This window comes from Glycine max, chromosome 4 (assembly GCF_000004515.6).
Source record: "Glycine max cultivar Williams 82 chromosome 4, Glycine_max_v4.0, whole genome shotgun sequence".
In the NCBI taxonomy this organism is placed as follows: Eukaryota; Viridiplantae; Streptophyta; class Magnoliopsida; order Fabales; family Fabaceae; genus Glycine; species Glycine max.
The window spans coordinates 45,180,165-45,199,743 of record NC_016091.4 but is presented as its reverse complement, the minus strand read 5'-3'; the positions used below and the strand labels follow the sequence as shown (position 1 = coordinate 45,199,743).

The 19,579-nt window shown below is 35.7% G+C and overlaps 1 protein-coding gene across 1 annotated transcript in view; it reads left to right on the top strand.

Moving 5' to 3' along the window:
* LOC100777959 (callose synthase 10) overlaps window positions 1–19,579 on the top strand; it is a 59,603-nt gene that overhangs the window by 24,208 nt on the left and 15,816 nt on the right. Inside the window, exons 16-27 of the mRNA XM_006578619.4 lie at window positions 2,061–2,250; window positions 2,351–2,403; window positions 2,742–2,802; window positions 4,301–4,382; window positions 7,189–7,238; window positions 8,009–8,095; window positions 9,367–9,452; window positions 10,243–10,270; window positions 15,830–15,927; window positions 16,475–16,556; window positions 16,666–16,826; window positions 18,087–18,207. Of these exons, the coding sequence (XP_006578682.1) occupies window positions 2,061–2,250; window positions 2,351–2,403; window positions 2,742–2,802; window positions 4,301–4,382; window positions 7,189–7,238; window positions 8,009–8,095; window positions 9,367–9,452; window positions 10,243–10,270; window positions 15,830–15,927; window positions 16,475–16,556; window positions 16,666–16,826; window positions 18,087–18,207 (1,099 nt within the window). The remainder of the gene's footprint in view (window positions 1–2,060; window positions 2,251–2,350; window positions 2,404–2,741; window positions 2,803–4,300; window positions 4,383–7,188; window positions 7,239–8,008; window positions 8,096–9,366; window positions 9,453–10,242; window positions 10,271–15,829; window positions 15,928–16,474; window positions 16,557–16,665; window positions 16,827–18,086; window positions 18,208–19,579) is intronic.

Below are 19,579 nucleotides of genomic sequence, written 5' to 3'. Positions count from 1 at the left end.
CTACAGTAACAAGATGAGGAATTTTTGGAAAAGAAATGGATGTAAAAGAGGACTTGTTACCAGAAATATGATCAGAGACACTTGAATCAAGTATCCAAGGATTGTGACCGTCAATAGATTGAGAAATACATGCTGTCGAATAACATGGTACAGAGGAAGATGAAGCATGGCTGTTGTATTTCTCAGATTTCAGCTTCAAATACTCTTGATACTCTTCATCACAAAACTTAGACTCTAATTTTTCTGTTTGAGCTACCTGGGCTACTTTGTCAGGAAAGCCATGCAGGGAGTAGCAATTCTCTTGAGTGTGGCCCATCCTCTTGCAATATGTGCATTGAGGATGTCCACCTCTTCCACTGCGACCTCCTCTACTGTTATGACCTCCCCCTCTCACGAGGTGCAACCATGGTTGACGTTTCCATCGTATTAGCTGGATTTTCTTCTTTTAGCGCATGAGGCACACGAAGCAGCCTAGTGATGAAAGAATCCATCGATGAAACTTGATCTCCAGCAAGAACTTGATCACGCACATAATCAAAGTCTGAATGTAGACTCTTCAAGATAAGAACCATATAGAACTTATCCAACTTTCTATTCACTTCCTCTAGCGAATCAACCACAAGGAACCTCTTCAACTCTTCCACTGCAGCCCGAGCTTTACCTTTGTGTGCAATCATGTCGTGACTGGTTTGCTTGAGGGCTATGACCTTCATTGTTGCAAAACAAACTCTGAATATCATTGGCAAAGATTTCTTGGGCCTTCTTCCAAAAGGAACATGTTTTGAACGATCTAAGGATTTTCAAAACATTTGCCTCAATTGATTGCCATAAGACAACACAGAGCTGATAATCTAGCTTTTCCCACTCAGGTTTTTTATTGTTTGGGACTGCCTCAACACCTTTTTCAAGGTGGTCATGGTGCCCTTGGCCGAGAAACCATAGTTCCATTGAAGCAGACCAAGATAAGTAATTTTTCTAGTTGAGCTTTGCCGTTGTGATGGTAGGAGTTCCGGAGAATGAAAGCTCTGGTCCAGACGAGGTCATTTTTACTCAAAGACCAAAAACCTAAAGGAGAGAGAAGAGGAAGGCACAAGATCACACGTTCGAAGCGTCAAAACTAAAAACTGAGGGCTGATATAGACTCAGGAGAGTTCGACGAGACGACTGGTGGCAATCAGGCGCGATTCTGGCCTCGGGAAGGCGGCGCGTGGCGGTCACGCGCCGGTGTTTGGCAAGCACTGGAGCGGCACGTGGCTGCCCTTCTGGTCAAGCGATCAGTTAGGCTGGGTTGCGCTCTTCGAGGCGCACAGAACCCTGTAGTCGTCGGTTGAAACGGCGGCCGGAGATGGAGACGGCCGACGGCGGATGCGACCTGCTTTGATGCCAAGTTGAAGCTGGGACTTTTGTGAGGAAGAACAGTTCACTCACTAGCTTGATTTTATTACATTCAAACAACACATATATATACACTATAAGGAGAGAGACAGCTTGACAAGACAAGACACACTGCTGTCTTCTACAATAAGCTAAACAGAAAAATTACTCATGAGATACACATAATTATAACAATAATGTAATAATGTAAGTGCACATCCAACCAAATGCAACTGTAGGGGCCAGGTAATCGTGAAGGTTTAGAGAATAGATGGAGGTTGGGGGGGGGGGGGCTATGTAGCTTCTGCCTAGAATATGAATGGACAAGGGAGCTTCAGTTTCTGGACTGTAGGTGATGCATGTCTGATACTTCCACAGTTTTTTTCTTTCTTGAATGCCAGGTTTTTTAAAGCTCATATGGTTTTACTAGATTGAAATGTTAGATTAATACCCATTGGCCACCAAACATTTACAGTGAGGTTAACGAGTTGGCTGAAAATGCATGAACCACATTACCCTGATGTGGTTTGCTAATCAACTTTACTCTCAGGCCATCTGGAGCATTGAGGCTATTTTCTGCACTGCCTCAGGGCCTAGGTGGCTACATCTACCGCTTTTGACAACACTGGTAATTTAGAGTACATCTCAATTGTATTAGTTTTTACCATAATTATGCTCAATTGCAGGAAGGTTTTGCAGGAGAGAAATAGCAATAGTTCTGACAATTCATTCTATTTCCGGATATACCTTCTTGTTCTTGGTGTTTATGCTGCTATACGTCTATTCCTTGGATTGTTGCTCAAATTTCCAGCTTGTCATGCACTTTCAGAAATGTCCGATCAGTCATTCTTTCAGTTTTTTAAGTGGATTTATCAAGTGAGTTATTTTTACTATTTAATTGTAACCTCGTTATTTCAACTTATTTCACTTTCGGAAATGACTTGGTATTTTATGCTTTTTCAATAATTTAATTCAGGAACGCTACTATGTTGGACGTGGTCTTTATGAGAGGATGAGTGATTACTGCAGGTTGGTTGTCATGCAGAAAATGAAATGTTTTTGTGATAAACAGTTACTTATAAGATGAGAGACATATTTACTTGCTTGTACTGGGTTTGTAACTTTAATACTCTAAACCTCGAAAACAAATCCGATTAAAAAAAAATTGTGAACTACTGCTCTTGAAGCTTGTCAATTTACCATTAGCAGTGTTGATAATTTATTGCTTGTACTGGGTTGTTATTAATGTTTACTTTTTTTTTGACATTTTTTACTGCTTGTAACTTTTATGTTGTCAGTAGTGCTGCGTTTTGATATAGAATTTTTCAATTGTTATTTTTCACAATTCTGTTTTCTGAGTTCTGCAGGTATGTGGCCTTTTGGTTGGTGGTACTTGCCGTCAAATTCACTTTTGCTTACTTTCTCCAGGCAAGTCATTGTGTTTCTATATGTTTTTTATGTATATACGTTGTATGTATCTTGGTGAGGCTATTGAGCCGATTTCCGCTTTTTACATTTATACTTTTATTCTACTTTTTAAACTTTCCCTTATTTGAGTTTTTCTTCGAGATAAAAGTTGACATAATTTAAATTTACTTCCTTCATACATATGTAAAAATAAAGTAAAGTAAACATGAAAACAGTTTATTTTTAATTAAAAGACAATATATTTATAATTTTGATAAGATTATTTTAAATTTAATAACCTTTCCAATAAATAAATATTCTATTTATCACTATCTTAAACATAAGAAGAAATATTTTTATTTATAAAAACACCAATGCAATTTTGGAAATAACATAATGAGCTGAAAATACAAAATGGAAGAGGGAAGCTAATTCATTTTTCTCTTTTTACTTCACCTGATTATGGTTTCTATAGTTTATAATAATAAAAAGACAAAAAGTATAATAAATAAATTGTCAAGTATAAATAACTGTAAAAAATGGTGTTCAAAGCATAAGTCAGTGAAGGATATTTTGAGTAATTAAAGTTATTAAAAACTTAGAAGTGTAGATTGGAAAATATGATTGCTACAATTCTAGTGTGTGTGTGTGTGCCTGCAAGAGTGTCATTGTGGGTGTAAGCATACAAGTTTAACCATTGAAATGTTAAAAGAGTGTTACTGTCCATTATTTTTTTAATTTGTTTTGTTGAATTTGAAACAGAGTTATTATAAATTATCATTTATTTAAGGGGAAAAAAAGAATTTTTACATTCAATATTTTTTATATATAAAAGAATTTTTACATTCAATATTTTTTATATATAAAAGAATTTTTTTCTCCTGTTTAAGTTTTTGTAATATTTTAATTAAATACAAAGTTCATTTATTGGACGTGTTATTAAATTTTTTGCATAAATAAAACAAAATGTATATTTGTTCTATTTTTTGTTTTTTCCATATTTTTTTGGTATTCCATATAAAGTATGAAGCAAGAAAACTTGAATTATTTTTTTATTTCTGTTTAAGAAAAATGTAAATGGATAAATTCAAAATATAGAATAAAAATTAAAATTTAAAAATATATAAAGCATGAATGGGCACATTAGTGTGTTTACAGCCTCACCAGTATATGAAGGGAGTAAACTTAAAATGATTTTTACTTTTGTTTAATAGAGAAACATAGACGAGGATAAATTGCAAAAGTTGAATAGAAGTTAAAAGTGAATAGTGTAAATAGGCATATTGGAGTGCCAATAGCCTACCTGATGTTTCTAGTGAAATGGCTATTTTTATTTTATATAGAGGACCAAATTTCATGTAAGTAGGTAAATAAAAATGCCATTAGTAATAGTATAGTAGATAGTATGCATTTATAAAAATAAAGATGTCATTAGTACAGTAGATAGAATGTGGAAAAGGAAAACATTTATGTTTACAATTTACTAATTATCTTCGATTTCTAATTCGTAATATTGCAGATTAAACCTCTTGTTGAACCTACCAATATCATTATTGATCTTCCATCTTTGACTTACTCATGGCATGATTTGATATCAAAGAGTAAGTATTTTCTGTTATACTCATTGGGTCAATTTTTAAGCCTTGGTGTTTCCTGTTCCATTTTTGCATGCTATGTATTCTAGAATGTATCTCTAGTCTAATAGTATAATTTTGTGTTTTGATTTGATTATTCTTTTAGATTATAGATTAATTCATTAAAAAAAGAATTAGAAGGTTGGTGTAACTGGAATCTTTTAGGAATATAGATAAGTAGAAAAGAAACAAAGAAATAAATATGGATAAAGAGTGGTACAGATAGATAAGGTGATCGAGCAAATTTCTACAAGTATAGATTATAACATAGATGAAATATGTTACAAGGTAAAAGTCTAAATAAGTGGTGTTCATTGTTGTAAATGGCAGATTGCAGGAAATATTGAAAAGCCAAAAGTCTGCTATAAAATATAGTGGATAGTATTACAGGAAAATAGCAGAAGTCACATAGCAGAAGTCACATAGACAGCAAAGGGAGAAAAAAAGTGGAAGAGAAAAAGAAACGGGACAAGAAAAATAAGAGAAAAGAATGGGAAAAAACTGGAAAGGGCAAATATTTATATAACTAGAGAATAAGAAAAAAGGAAGAAAAATAAAATCTAAAATCTCGAAAGAATCATAGGTAAAAAATCAGAGGAAAAGATTAAATAAAAAGAAAGTACCAAAAATATAAAAGAAGAGGTATTATTGCCCTTACCTGAAGTTGCCAAGAGAATGGACGGAGACTGACTGGAGATGATAAAGGGGGTGAAGTGAAGGTGGCTCCTAGGTCATTCCTTGTCCTTTATTCAGTTTTAGGTTGTGTCAAGTAACACCTAACAGCTCTATCAGATCTGTGACTGACCCCCCAAGACCCATGACCTATGCCACAACCACAAGATGCCTGCCTAGTGCCTGTGATGACACTTTTTTGTGGATGATGCAATGTGACAGTGTCGTGATAGCAGATCAGCTGGAATGTGCAAGGCAATAGCACTATAATGCCCCTATTGCCACTGTTCTACAAAACTAATGAGCAAGTCATCATATTTTCACTCATTAGGGTGTTGATTCCTTTGGCCATGTTGTCAAAATAATGTATTTATCCAATGGGTTTCTCCCCGACTTCCAATTCCAAATGAAAATTGATCCAATCTTGTGGGATTGGAGTGGTACTGCCAGCGAAATACACCAATTAGAGTGTGTTTTAGTTTATTTGACTTGCTTATATGTTTGTTTGACCGAAATACAAGTGTTTGGTAAATCAGTTGATCTCACTAGCTTCTAGCACCTTTCTATGTTTATTTGAAGTAGTGTTTGAACCTATATTATGTTTTTTTCTTTCTAGTTTTCACCCTCAACATTTTAACATAATTTCTTATTTACTCCTCCTGAATCTAGTATTTCATGAGAGGACCAATTACATTGAAATAGATTTCCATTTTATTTGAGAAAAGATCTTATCTAGAGACATCACCACTCTTTTTGATAATTTGAACTAGTTATGTTGGTAGTATAAAATCATGTATAAAATAGTTCAAGTAGTAGTGCTGGAAACTATGTAAATACTGTTCAGAACAACTCTTATGTGTGTAGTTATTAATTTTGGTCCATATATTCAGCTTTGCTGTGTAATACATGGATTTCATCAGTCTCATTATCTCTTCTCTGAAAAGATCTGTCATGAGCCTACAAATCTAAAAGCTTAAACTGTTAGCTGAATACACATGAAAAGTTTTATAGACCCCGTCATTCAAGAGTCCTTTGGGATTGAGGTGGGGATATTACACAGGTCGAGCTACCTTGTGCTGAAATTTGACTTTTTATTAGGGCAGCAAGAATTGAACTCTTCTAGGCCACTTCAACATAAGATTTTGATACCATGTCACAAACCAACAATTTCAAAAGCTCAAGTTTGTAGATGAAGACATACATATGGTTTTATATTACATCTCTAACAATATCAAGAACATATTCTTTTCTAATAACCACTCAATAAAAGAGCAATGGCCATTTACAAATTTCTTTCTAATTTTTCATGTATCTGAGATATAAGTTTTTTTAAATCTGTTAATCACTTTGTGCAAACAGTTAACCCCTCCTTAACTAGCAATATCCATTTACTACTTTCTTAATAAGGATATTTTTGTCTGTTATGTCAAATCTAATGGTCCTTCTCTCCAAGTAATTCTCTTGTGGTTATCCTTCTTAATATAATTTGAAGCTGTCTTCTTTAGGTGTCCTTGATGTAAATTTTATCTCGATTTTTTTTTTCTGCTTGTATCTTGTGGATATCATTATTTGTTGGGAAAAATCTAAGTCCCACATCGGTTAAAAATAAAGCTAAATTAGAATATAAAAATGAGAGGCAACCCTCACCCCTTGAGCTAGCTTTTGGGGTTGAGTTAGGCCTATAATTACGTTCTTAATATTCTAAGATGGTATCGGAACAAATTCAAAATTAATCCAAAGGGTCACCCACCATTTGATATTCACGCACCAAAAAAGCCCAATAAGTGGTAGGGCGTCAGGGGTGTATTAGAAAAAACCCAAGTCCCATATTCAAGATTAATAAAAATGGGCCACCCACCATTGTTGTTCACGCACCAAGCCCAAGAAATGCTGGGCGTGAGGGGGTGTGTTGGGAAAAACCCAAGTCCCACATCGGCTAAAAATAAAGTCAAATTAGAATATAAAAATGAGGGGCAACCCTCACCCCTTGAGCTAACTTTTGGGGTTAAGTTAGGCCTATCCTTACATTCTTAATATTCTAAGAGTATTATACAATTAAGAAATTATGTTTTTCACTGATATATGCATGCAAATTTTGCAGATAATAACAATGCCTTGACTATTGTTAGCTTGTGGGCTCCTGTTGTGGCTGTGAGTATTCTTTGATTTAACTTCGTTGTCATCAATCTGAGAAAACTGTTACTTGGTCATGCTAATTGAGTGTTGGATTGGTTTATGGAGCTATTTTTTTGGCATACTTTAGGAGTAATTTCAAATAAAAACTAGAAAGGGGTTCACACCATTTGTATTCAGAGGAAGTATTAGGGAAGTTGATATCAGAGGAGAGTGTAGAAATATTAGGGAAGTTGATATCAGGGTCCAGTGGAGAAATATTATCTCACTTTCATTTCATATTTTCATATAAAATCCCAGGCTCTTGAGAAATTTTTAAGACAAAAACATGTCTTATTTACTATTATGATAGCTTTTAGTATTTAAAAATGCCGGTTATGTATGATACAATTCATATCCAATAATCTGGGATACTTATTGATATATGTTAAAGACTCCATTAGCCTCAGGCACAATTTGTGTATAACACATTCATTATAGCAGATAGATTCGTATGGAATGTATATCTTGAAATCAGAAAATGATATCTGTAAAGCACAAAAGACACAGGTCTGGGTAATATAACCAGAGGAAGTTTTTCTCTCATCTGAAGCATAGTACATCAAATGTTAATTGGCATTTCACTTTTATATGATGTTTTATTGTGTCGGGGTAGACACTTTCACAAGTTTAAATAACAGTACCCTTACATGCTGCTAACAACTATGCTTTTCGTGTAATTGTTTAATTTGCTGTTTTCATGTATACTTGGCTAGGTCTTACTTTGCTAATGCATTCAAATTCTACAGATTTATCTCATGGATATTCTCATTTTTTACACTGTCATGTCAGCAATTGTTGGTGGTGTGAGTGGTGCACGGGCTCGGCTAGGCGAGGTATTTGGGTTCCAAAGTGGCATCTGAGGGGTTTAGATTGTTGTTTATTTCCCTTTCAATTATTTTAATTATTAATATTAATTGTTTAATGAAAGGTGTTGGGTTTGCTATATTGTTAAGTTGTATTAATAAGTACATTATTTAATGATGAGAGAGAAAATGCTGAAAGAGTAAGCTGAAGGGTAATAAGAGAGTGACAGGAAAGAATAAAATAAGAATGACTATATTCTTGTCTCCTATAACAGAAGGGTCCCATTGTAATTCGACTAATTTCTCTTCATATTCCTCATACCTCTATGATACTTTTCTCCATAGGCTGCTTGGGAGTTTATTGTTACCCTTGCAAAACCAATAATATCTTGATAAATGAGAAGCTCAAAGGTTGCAACCAATTGAAAATATAATAGGATAGGAGATTAAATGTACTTGATTTCTGGTGTTCGTAGGTTAGCATCGGGATTGCTCAAGTATTAATTTAAAATTTTTTCACTTTTTACTCCTTATCAATGGGGACGCTGCTAGAGTAACTCTCTCATATATGTCCGAGAGTTTACTGAATTTGTGTCCAAAGGTGACCAGTTTAGCTGTCAGTTAGTTGGTTGCCTAGTTGTTAGTGATTTGTAGTAGTCTGCAACAGCATTCACTTTCTGTATAAAATACTAAATCGTACATAAATCAGTTGATGCAAAGAAATCTTATTTCTTAGTCCAAAGTCTCTTAAAATCTCTCTCCTTTCACTTGCTCATATTTTCTATCACATTCTTCAACTGCAACAATCATAATGGACCCTAACATTGCAGGTGCACTCCCTTGCTTGAAAACTCTTAGAAGATGTGTCAAATTTCCTCTGAAGAGGAATATTTACTTCTTTAACTTTTCACTTTGATGTGTTACTTTGGCACTCCTATGCTAGGGGGACCATGTGGGAAATGAGTAATGGACGAAGAGGGATTGATTTGGGTTTATATCAAACTTGCCTACATGGTAACAGGTGTGGGATATTAAGGGACCAAGATAGAGGCTATGAGGATACAAGGGAAGAGGGGGGAAATCAGACATGTATGCAGTTAAGGAGTGAAAATTAGACATGTCTCGACTGACCCATGGCATCTTTTGCTTTTCTGTTTTATGGATTTCCTACTGTCTACATCTGTTTTAAGGAGCTATTCTCCATTTTTTCTTTATGAAATCAAAATTCCCACAACTACAAGAATCTGTTTTATGAATGGACTGTCTGAAAATAATTATTTCTTATTAATGACTTCTTGCAGATTCGTTCAATTGAAATGGTGCATAAACGTTTTGAAAGTTTCCCAGGGGCATTTGTAAAAAATTTGGTCTCTCCACAAATAAAAAGGTGGGTTTTCTTAGATATAGCTGTTTTAACTGATGTATTTCTATATGGAAAGCTAGTAGTTACATTTATCTTACTTTTCTATTCATTCTTAATTTACATAGTAATTGACTTGGTGATATTGATCTGGTGCATCATCATTTAAATCTGTGGTCAGTGAATATGATGTTTCTTTCTTATTTTTACACTGTCCAGGTGGTAGATATTTCTAGTAAAGGCTTTTTGGTATTTTTCTATTTTTGGTGAATAGTAGATTTGATCAGAGAGATTTTTCATGTCATATTAGAGCTCTTTGGCCAGGCAAGGTTCATGGGGTGTTATTATTTGGGTATCATATTTTTCCTTTTCAGGGACAACTTGTTGGTCTGATGCATGGGGATATTTGAAAGCATAGAGAATAGACTAATAGAAATTATAATTTCTATGAATTGCTTGAGTGATAGCACTTAGCATACCTGATGTTTATATACATAAAAGAATCAAAGAATAAATACATTTCAGTTTTACAAGAACAATAATAAAAAATTAAAACTATTTTCTACGACTATTCTTTCGGATGATACATTAATCCACATAATTCCCGATGAAAATTAATCATTAACTATATTTCTGTCACAACTAGGGTGCTTTATTCCTTGCTTGTGTCCTGTATTTTTTTCTCTAATAATTTTTTTTATTATGCAAGTTTAGTTTTGATGTGTGCTATTGAATTGTGACCATATATAATATTTTTTTTAGTTGAAATATAGCTTTTTTTTTGGGCAAATTTGATTATGTTTTTGTGCTTTTTCAGGATTCCCTTGAGCAGCCAATCAACCCAGGTATTTTTTTTTTGTAGAGTTAGTTAAAATTTGTATTGTTTTATTGCTAGTTATTTTAGTTGATTCAGATCCAAATGGATCTGTGCAACTTTATGCTGTTTTTTTTCCTTCTTTTTGTTGAGCCAGGTGATAAACATTTGAAAAATAGCAGGATTTTTATTCCTTTGAAATTTGATTTAAACTGTCACAGAAGCCTCTGGCAAAAGTTTTTATATGAAGGAAGGGTTTAGTTTAGGAGAACTTAACTGCTTTTTTAAAAGAATTCCAGATCCAGTTGGTGGCATCATACTTTTTTATATCTTTGTAGCTACTTACAGATATCTCAGAGAGAGAGAGAGAGTATCACAAACAGAATTGAGGTGAAGTGAGATATTATTCAACCCAAGGAGAAATCAGTTACACCTCAGTATATATAGACAGTTACACAACTGTAACTGTCTACTAACCTGAGTTAGTTAGTGACAGCTGTCATACAGCTGTCCTAACAGATTAACTAACTAATTATAGACTAACTACTAACTGTAGTTTAGCCTTTACAGATCAGTTAAAAACAAAAAGACAAGTAGACTGAGTAAGTATACTCCTATATACCCCCCCGCAAGCTCATGAGGGGTTAGCAGAATGCTTTTCAACCACTCTGAGCATGGACCTGTAAGTAGAAAAGTTTGAAGGAGTCAAAGCCTTTGTCAACATATCAGCTTTCTGATCAATGGCTGGAACATGAACCACTTGAAGTTGCTTCTCCAAAACTTTTTTCCTAACAAAGAACAGATCCAATTCCATGTGCTTGGTTCGAGAGTGCATAACAGGATTGTGAGCAAGAGCCACAGTGCTCAGATTATCACAACAAATGACTGGTGAGTGATGAGGAATGTGCAGTTCAGACAGCAGGGACCTAATCCATGTGGCTTCTGCAGTGGCAAACACTAGACTGTGATACTCAGCCTCTGTACTGGACCTTGCAACAACAGATTGTTTCTTTGACCACCAATAAACTAAATTGGAGCCAAAGAAGATGGCTGCACCAGAAGTAGATATTCTGTCGTCAGGGTCAGATGCCCTGTCAGCATCATAGTAGCATGAACTGTAAAGGGAGGTCGAGTAGAGGGAGGGAGAATTTGTTTTACTGCTCTCCAATGCTGTTCTGATGGATCTGACATGTACTGGCAGATTTTGTTAACAGAGAAACTGATTTCAGGTTGAGTGATGGTGGCATTCTGCAAGGCTCCCACAATAGACCTGTATTGAGTGGGGTCAGGGAAAGGCTCATACCCTGACTTAGTCAACTTGCAGCCAGCCTCCAACCATTCGAGAAGAAATAGGATTGGCCTCATCCATTTTTGTTTTTCCCAATAAATCTCTAATGTACTTATACTGAGTCATAATTACCTTTCTGTTGGGATGATGGATAGTTTTTAATTACCTTTCTGTTCCAGGAGATCTTACCTCCTGTGGCTTTTTGTAGTACTTCTGGTACTATGTATCTTTTATTATATATATAATATATTTTTGGCCGTTCAAAAAAAAAAAAAACTTATACTGAGTCAGAATTAGAGCACCATTGGGCTGAGGTCTGACTTCAATTCCCATAAAATAGTCAAGACTCCCCTGGTCTTTGAGTGAAAACTCAGTTTTGAGTTTGGTGACGACGGACTTGATGAATATAGGATTGTTCCTGGTGACAATAATGTCATCTACATACACAAGCATGTAAATAACAGTATTTTTGGAATCAGTGTAAACAAAAAGTGAGGGATCACACTTGCTGGACCTGAACTGAAACCGAAGAAGAGTGGCCTTTAGTTTATCAAACCAAGCTCGAGGAGCTTGTTTGAGACCATATATTGCCTTATGCAACTTACAAACAAGTTGTTTGTTGGGATCTTCAAATCCTGGGGGCTGACTCATGTAGATATTCTCTTCAAAAACACCATTGAGAAAAGCATTATTGACTTCTAGCTACTGAAGACTCCACTTATGAGTTACAGCAAGAAAAAGAAGAATTCTGACAGTAACTGGTTTGATGACGGGAGAAAACGTCCTATTGTAATCAAAACCAGGTTGCTGGGGAAAACCTTTAGCCACTAGTCTGGCTTTGTAACCCACTGGGGATCTATTGGAAGGAAGAGCAGTGAGGGACCAAGTACCATTTTTCATCAAAGCCTCACACTCAGTTTTCATAGCTGCCAGTCATTGTGGATTAGAAAGAGCAGACTTTGTAGATTTGGGCTCAGCATGAGCTAAAAGAAGAGTGAGCTGCAACCTAGGTTTAACTACACCAGCCTTGGCTTGAGTGCACATAGGATGAGTGTTATCAGGTCTGACAAGAACTGCTGGAGTGGGTGCTGGTGCTGAAGCTGATTTTGAGTCAACATCAGAAACAGAATCTGCTCCCACTGAAGTTGAAATAGCTGGTGAGGAATCATTATCCACTTGACCTGCAGGAGTAAGGTTGTTAAGAATGGGAGGAGTGACACCTGGTGGAGTTGTAGATAGAACAGTTAAGGGCTGTTGAGAGGAAGAAACAGCAGCAGTAGTGGAGGGTACTGAGTCTGGTTCTCCAAACAACTTAGGGAAAGGAAAAGTCAACTCATCAAATATCACATCCTTTCATCTTCAGCCGGGCACTTGTAACCCTCGTGAGAGAGAGAATAGCCTAGTAAAAGGCACTCCTGAGACCTTGGTTGAAGCTTATTCTGATTGTAGGGTCGTAGGAGAGGATAACAAGCACCCCCAAACACTCAGGAACTTATAATCTGGGTGTCTGTTGAACAATTTCTGATAAGGCACCTCTTGATTAATAGAGGATGATGGAAGGCGATTGATAAGGTACATGGTAGAAGTAACAGCATGGTCCCTGTACACAAGAGACATAGAGACTTGAGATAACATAGTGAGGGCAGTTTCAACTCTGTGTCTGTGCTTCCTTTCCACAACTCCATTCTGATGATCAGTGTCACACACCAAGTTCTGCAAGAAATTTAGTAAAGGGCCTGTACTCTCCCCCCTAGTCAGACTGAACAGCTTTTACAGGTAAATTAAATTGAGTTTTAACCAAAGTGTGAAACTGTTTGAACAGATCAAGAGTCTTAGATTTATTTCTCTACAGATAAAGCCAAGTGAAACGAGTGTGAGCATCAACAAAGGTTACATAATAGCTGTAACCAGTATTGCACTAGACAGGTGAAGGACCCCACAAATCAGTATAAATGAGGTCAAAAGGATTAAAATATATAGTAAGAGAAGGGGAAGAGGGAAGACGATGAGATTTGCCAATGCAACAGTGGGAACAAAAATCACAACCTGTTTTATTCATAATGGGAATATTACACAATTTGGATACAAGTTTCATAGTGTCACCACTAGGGTGACCTAATCTGGAATGCCAAGTGGCAAAGGAAAGATGATTATTAGAAAGAGTATTTACATGAGATACACTAGGCTTGATTCTATTTACACTAGGTGAAACAGAATCTGGAAAAGAAGCAGTTGATACAGGTTCTGAGTCAGCAGCAGAAGTGGTATTGACAGAGGGCTTGAGTTGCTGTCCTGCTGACTGAAGCAAATCAGGGAATTGATAGAGACCATCACAGCCTACCATCCCTTTAAGGAGCACCTCTTTAGAGACCTGAGATTTGACCAAATAGAATTCAGAATGAAACTAAAAAAATACAGAATTATCCCTACAGAATTGACTGACACTGATTAATTTTTTTGTAATGGAAGGAACAAACAGGAGGTTATTAACAACAAGGGGAATTTTGGGATTGAAAGGAGATGAGAAGGAGGATAAACCTGAAGAGGTGATATTCTAACCTTGACCATTACCAATTGTAATGTGGTCTGGTCCTTCAAAGGGAGTGGTTTGATGAATATTCTGAGAAACATTTGTGACGCGGTGAGAGGCCCGAGTCAGGATACCAACTCGAAGAAGGGGCTGAAGGAACACTTGTCAAATTGGCTTGAGGAAAATTAGTGTGCGGAGAGTACTGATTGTACTGAGACTAATGAGACTGTTGTGTCTGATGGGAATTAGTGGTCTGATTCTGACTTGGGCACTGGTTCTGATTGGAGTCAGCAGAGGTCTGAGACTGATTTTGATTTTGATCAGGATACTGACTGGGATAATCAATAGGCTGAGTGGTAACATAATCATCATTGCGATATGAGCAAATCGACCTCTGCTGCGGCCACCATTGCGACCACCACGACTAAAGTTCTGGCCGCTGCTGCCCCCGCCACCACGGCCAGCACCGGAGTTAACGTACCTACTGACACCGTTGTAATTATTATAGTTCATGCTAGAGTGCGAGGATGAGCTACAACCTTGAGCAACATAAGCCTGGGGATGAGAATCCTGGTGCACCAAATTGGAGCTGGAATTAGGTTTTGCTCCTTCAGCGAGATTAATCGAAGCAACAGATGAGGCAAGTGATTTCTTGTGAGCGATGCGAGTGTCATGAGCCAATAGACAGGTCGCGACTTCATCAGTAGACAGCGACTCAAACTTGCCACTCACAAAGGTGATGAGTGACTCCAAGTCATCCGGTAAACCGTCAAGAACTATGTCAACATGATTGGATTCAGACACATGCTCTCCAATCGACCAGAGAGAATCAATAGTGGTTTGAATGCGAAACAAATAGTCAGAAATAGAACTATTGTTCAGAAAAATATTGCATAAATCATTACGGAGCTGCCACTTTTTTGCATGAACAATGGAATGAAAGTGTGTGTGAAGCTTGTCCCAAAGATGCCATGCAGTTTTGCAACCAACAAGCCACGGAAGTACCTAGGCAGAATTAGTGGACTGAAGCCACGACAGAAGGAGCTGATCCTGTTGCTCCCAAAGCAGAAACTCAGACGAAACAACACCGGCATCACGATCGACAATGGTGGGATATCGAGGCGGAATTTGCGGTTCAATGAGATGAAAAAGATGATTTCCTTTGAGAGCAAGTTCAACCTGTTGACATCAAAGGCGATAATTGGAATTGGTAAGCATCTGTGAAATGGAATGCGGAAACTCCTTTGCAGTGATAACCGCCGAAGAACCTACCGGAGAACCACCGTTCCTAGGCGGAGGAGGGGGAGGAAGAGGATACCATATAGAAATCTCAGAGAGAGTATCACGAACATAATTGAGGTGAAATGAGATATTATATTATTCAACCCAAGGAAAAATCAGTTGCACCTCAGTATATATAGACAGTTACACAGCTGTAACTGTCAACTAAGCTGAGTTAGTTAGTGACAGCTGTTACACAGCTGTCCTAATAGATTAACTAACTAACTATAGACTAACTACCAACTGTAGTTTAGCCTTTACAGATCAGTTAAAAACAAAAAGACAAGTAGACCGAGTAAGTATACTCCTATACTACTTGTTTAAATTATTAAATTATTAATGTTTTTTTTTTTATCTATGCACTTCTATTTTTAGGAATTTTAGATATTGAGTTTGGGTAAACTTTTTTTTTTTTGATCAGCAAAGATAAATATATTCATATATATGAAAAAATTGAGTTTGGGTAAATGAATGTGATTGATTTGGTGCAGGATTCTCAAGATATGAACAAAGCATATGCTGCCATGTTTGCTCCATTTTGGAATGAGATAATTAAAAGCCTGCGCGAGGAAGATTTTATTAGCAATAGGTTAGTCAAAAGAAACTGGCTGCTTGACAATGTGTAATAAAAAGAAACTTACTGTTTCATGGTATGTGGTAAAAACTAATGCGAAGAAAGAGACTGGGCACCATTACACATATTTTAAACTCTTTAGTATTTTGTTTCTTTTTACTTTCTTTTAGGGGATATTTTATTCTTCTCTAATTGTGTTATGATAAAAGGGAAGGGTAGTTAGTGCCTTTAAAGCAATTAGTTAGAAAAATAAGGGGGAATTAGGATTTCATTCAGAATTAGAAAGTTTGTTAAAATGGGGAACCCTTGTAGTAAAATTCCTTTCTCCTTATTTCTGTTCAATTTCATTCAATGGAATAAAAATGATCATTCTCTTGCCCAATGCCTTTAGGGGCTCCTATCAAATTGTTCCTTTCTTCTTTTACCTCTGATAAAATGCCTTTAATCTGTAAAAATTATGATAAAAGCATGCTTGCTCTGTCTCTTTGGGTTTCAATATCTTTTCTAGCTGGTTTTCTGTTTTTATAGGTTGCTTATTTACTTATTTTTTTAACTATTACAGGGAAATGGACTTGCTCTCCATTCCTAGTAATGCAGGAAGTCTGAGATTAGTTCAATGGCCTTTATTTCTTCTAAGCAGTAAGGTGGAAATTATTATGTAACATGAATTACTTGGAATGGATATTTGTAGAGACTTATATAGTATGCCATGGTTCCATGTGTTAATCTGAATAAATATAACTTAATGTTCAGATCCTGCTGGCGATTGATTTGGCTTTGGACTGCAAAGATACCCAGACCGATCTGTGGAACAGGATATGTAGGGATGAATATATGGCCTATGCAGTTAAGGAATGCTATTACAGTGTTGAAAAAATATTATATTCATTAGTTGACAATGAAGGAAGACTTTGGTATGAATTTCACTTCTCATCTTCTCAAATTCAGAAAATTTATCTATAAAGCAAGTGTCATGTTATGTACAATTCCATTTGGAATTTTTAAAGCATTTGACTGTTGAATGGGAGACCTTATCCCGACTAAAATATTTATGTCAATATCTTTGAGGCTAAAAGGTACTTAAATTAGGGTTATGGTTTCATATGTATAAGATTGGGGAACTTTTGTTTGGTTGTAAAGAGAGAAGTTTAGAGGCAGTCCATGCATTGGTAATTTTGGTATCCACTTGAAGAGTTCTTTCCAATAGCTTAGCTAGGAGGGAAAAGGACAGATGAGAAATTACTTTACTGACAGATTTCTAACAGAATCATAAAAAAAGATAAGGAAGATATTTTGAGAGAGAAAACTTGAGAAGCAAGAAGTGAAAAATGATATTAAGCCACTGAACTTTGTGTTACAGTTAGGTATATATAGGCTAGAATAGTCAGTTATAACAACTAACCTACTAACTAACTCAGGTAGTAAACTAACCCCTAACTCATTCACTTAACTGAGAGTGCAGTCAATACTGCAACTCTCTGTACATTACTCTAATATATACCCACTGAGCACATACTTGAATTATCCATTTCTCATTCCAAAATAATTTTTGTGTTTGGATGAGATTATTTTGTGTTCAGCAAAACATATAACCTAAATGTTGCTGAGAGAGCTTTTGATTGAAAAACTGTTTTTGTAGAAATTAAGCCAAATCATACATTAGCTAAGTCTATCTTTTCTGAATTTTTAATGACTATTACTGTGCTAAAAGAATATCATGGGACTTATTTTTCCTGGAAAGCCTTGTTTAGCTTAATGTTTATGTCTTGGATTTATTGACAATTATTTTCAAATTCATTGTTATTTCTACTTTGGCTACATGAATTTTCCTGTTGTCAGGAAAAAATATGACTAACAGTTTACTGGATGCTTGAAACATTAAAAAATTGAACTGCGTATTGAACTTAGTACCTGGTTAAGTTAAGGGTCTGCCATGACTTAACCATGACCTTTTCTAAGATATTGTGACAACAATTTCTGCTAGGCTAGCTCTGCAATCATGACATTGAACATGAAGATGGGTTTTAGGCATCTAAAGTTGTAATTAAATTTTGTTTTGAAAAAATTTTCTGAATATCAACTTCTAAAGTTTTCTGCTTTCTTTCAGTTCATTATTTTTTGCTTGAGCTACTGACATATCCATGATGAAAGATTTCCAATATTCTCTTTGACAGGGTGGAAAGAATTTTTCGTGAGATCAATAACAGCATTGTAGAGGGTTCACTTGTTATAACTTTGTCTCTTAAGAAGCTTCCAGTTGTTTTATCAAGACTTACAGCATTGACTGGACTCCTGGTAATACGTCTGATGAATACTTTGATTTTTATTAGTCTTGAAAGTGAACATTTTTGTGTATGGTGTATATTGATTTGCATGAGGAAATCATACAAACGTTTATGTAAGGAGAACAGAGTCAAATCTCCAAAGTTAAGCAATTGAAATCAGTAGCACCTGAACTATCTAAGGAACCAAATCAAACAATAAAAACAAAGGACAGAAACATTAAGAGTACTACAAACAACAATACACTCTCCATGCTGCAGCTTATATATCATTTGCATCCAATTTATTATGTATGTATGCTATTCTGTGACCCCTTGTAAAGATGTCTGTTGCCTGCCCTCACAACCTTAGAAAAACAACTATTCATGATGTTTGAGATGATCTTTTCACGGATGAAATGATATTCACCTTGTGTTTACTCCTGTTATGAAAGAGTAGGTCTGAACAAATATACATAGCTGATTGGTATCACAAGGAAGCACAATAGAAAGGAAATATCTTACAATGTTTTAATTGGAGCAATTGTTTTAGCCATGTGAGAAGAGAAAAAAAAGATTTTATTTTCTGAATTTGCTTGAGTGAGTATATCACTCAGCAGAGTAATACATTAATAATAATAATAATAATAATAATAGTAATAATAATAATAATCGCCCACTATCTCCTCACTGATCTTGAGGCACTTGTTGCGGTGCCATTTGTGGTGCAAATCATGGTGAATTGTGGGATTTGCAGTTGCTCCTTGTGTTGTTGCTGCCTTGCTGGCCATGCTATGTGATCTGCACCATTTCTGGACAGCCTGTCACCTCCCTTCTGACCTCCCACTCCTCTATCTATGATCTCTCCCATAGGGAGTAAGTGTTTCGCACAGACGGGTGACACTTAAATGTTTTTTCCTCTCTTTTTTGGTTTTGATTTGTTGGGCCTCAATTTGAGTCCAAGTTAGCTTCTCTCTCTTTTATGCAAAACATAACATATTATAAACTAATTAAAGCTTAATATATGATATAATAAACTAAAGAATAATAGTAATAGTAATAAAAATTATAATAAACTAAATATAATAAACACTTATTCCACGTGCATTGCAAGGGTCCATATACTAGTATAATAAACTCAAGGCTTAAAAAAGTTTTTGGTCCCTATAAAATAGGTTTTTTTAGTCATTTAAGGACTTTTATTTTGATTTTAGTCCTTTAAAGATTTTTGTTTTGATTTTGGTTTAAGATTCAACTCAGCTATTTTAAAAAAATTTCCCACCCTGACCCTATGGGACCGTAAGCTTGAAAGTCAGTGTTTTAGGTGTTGATAGGTACATTCAGGAAGATACTTTTTTCAGAAATGAACCAACTCTGAACTTGTTAACAAGTTTTTAACTGACAAG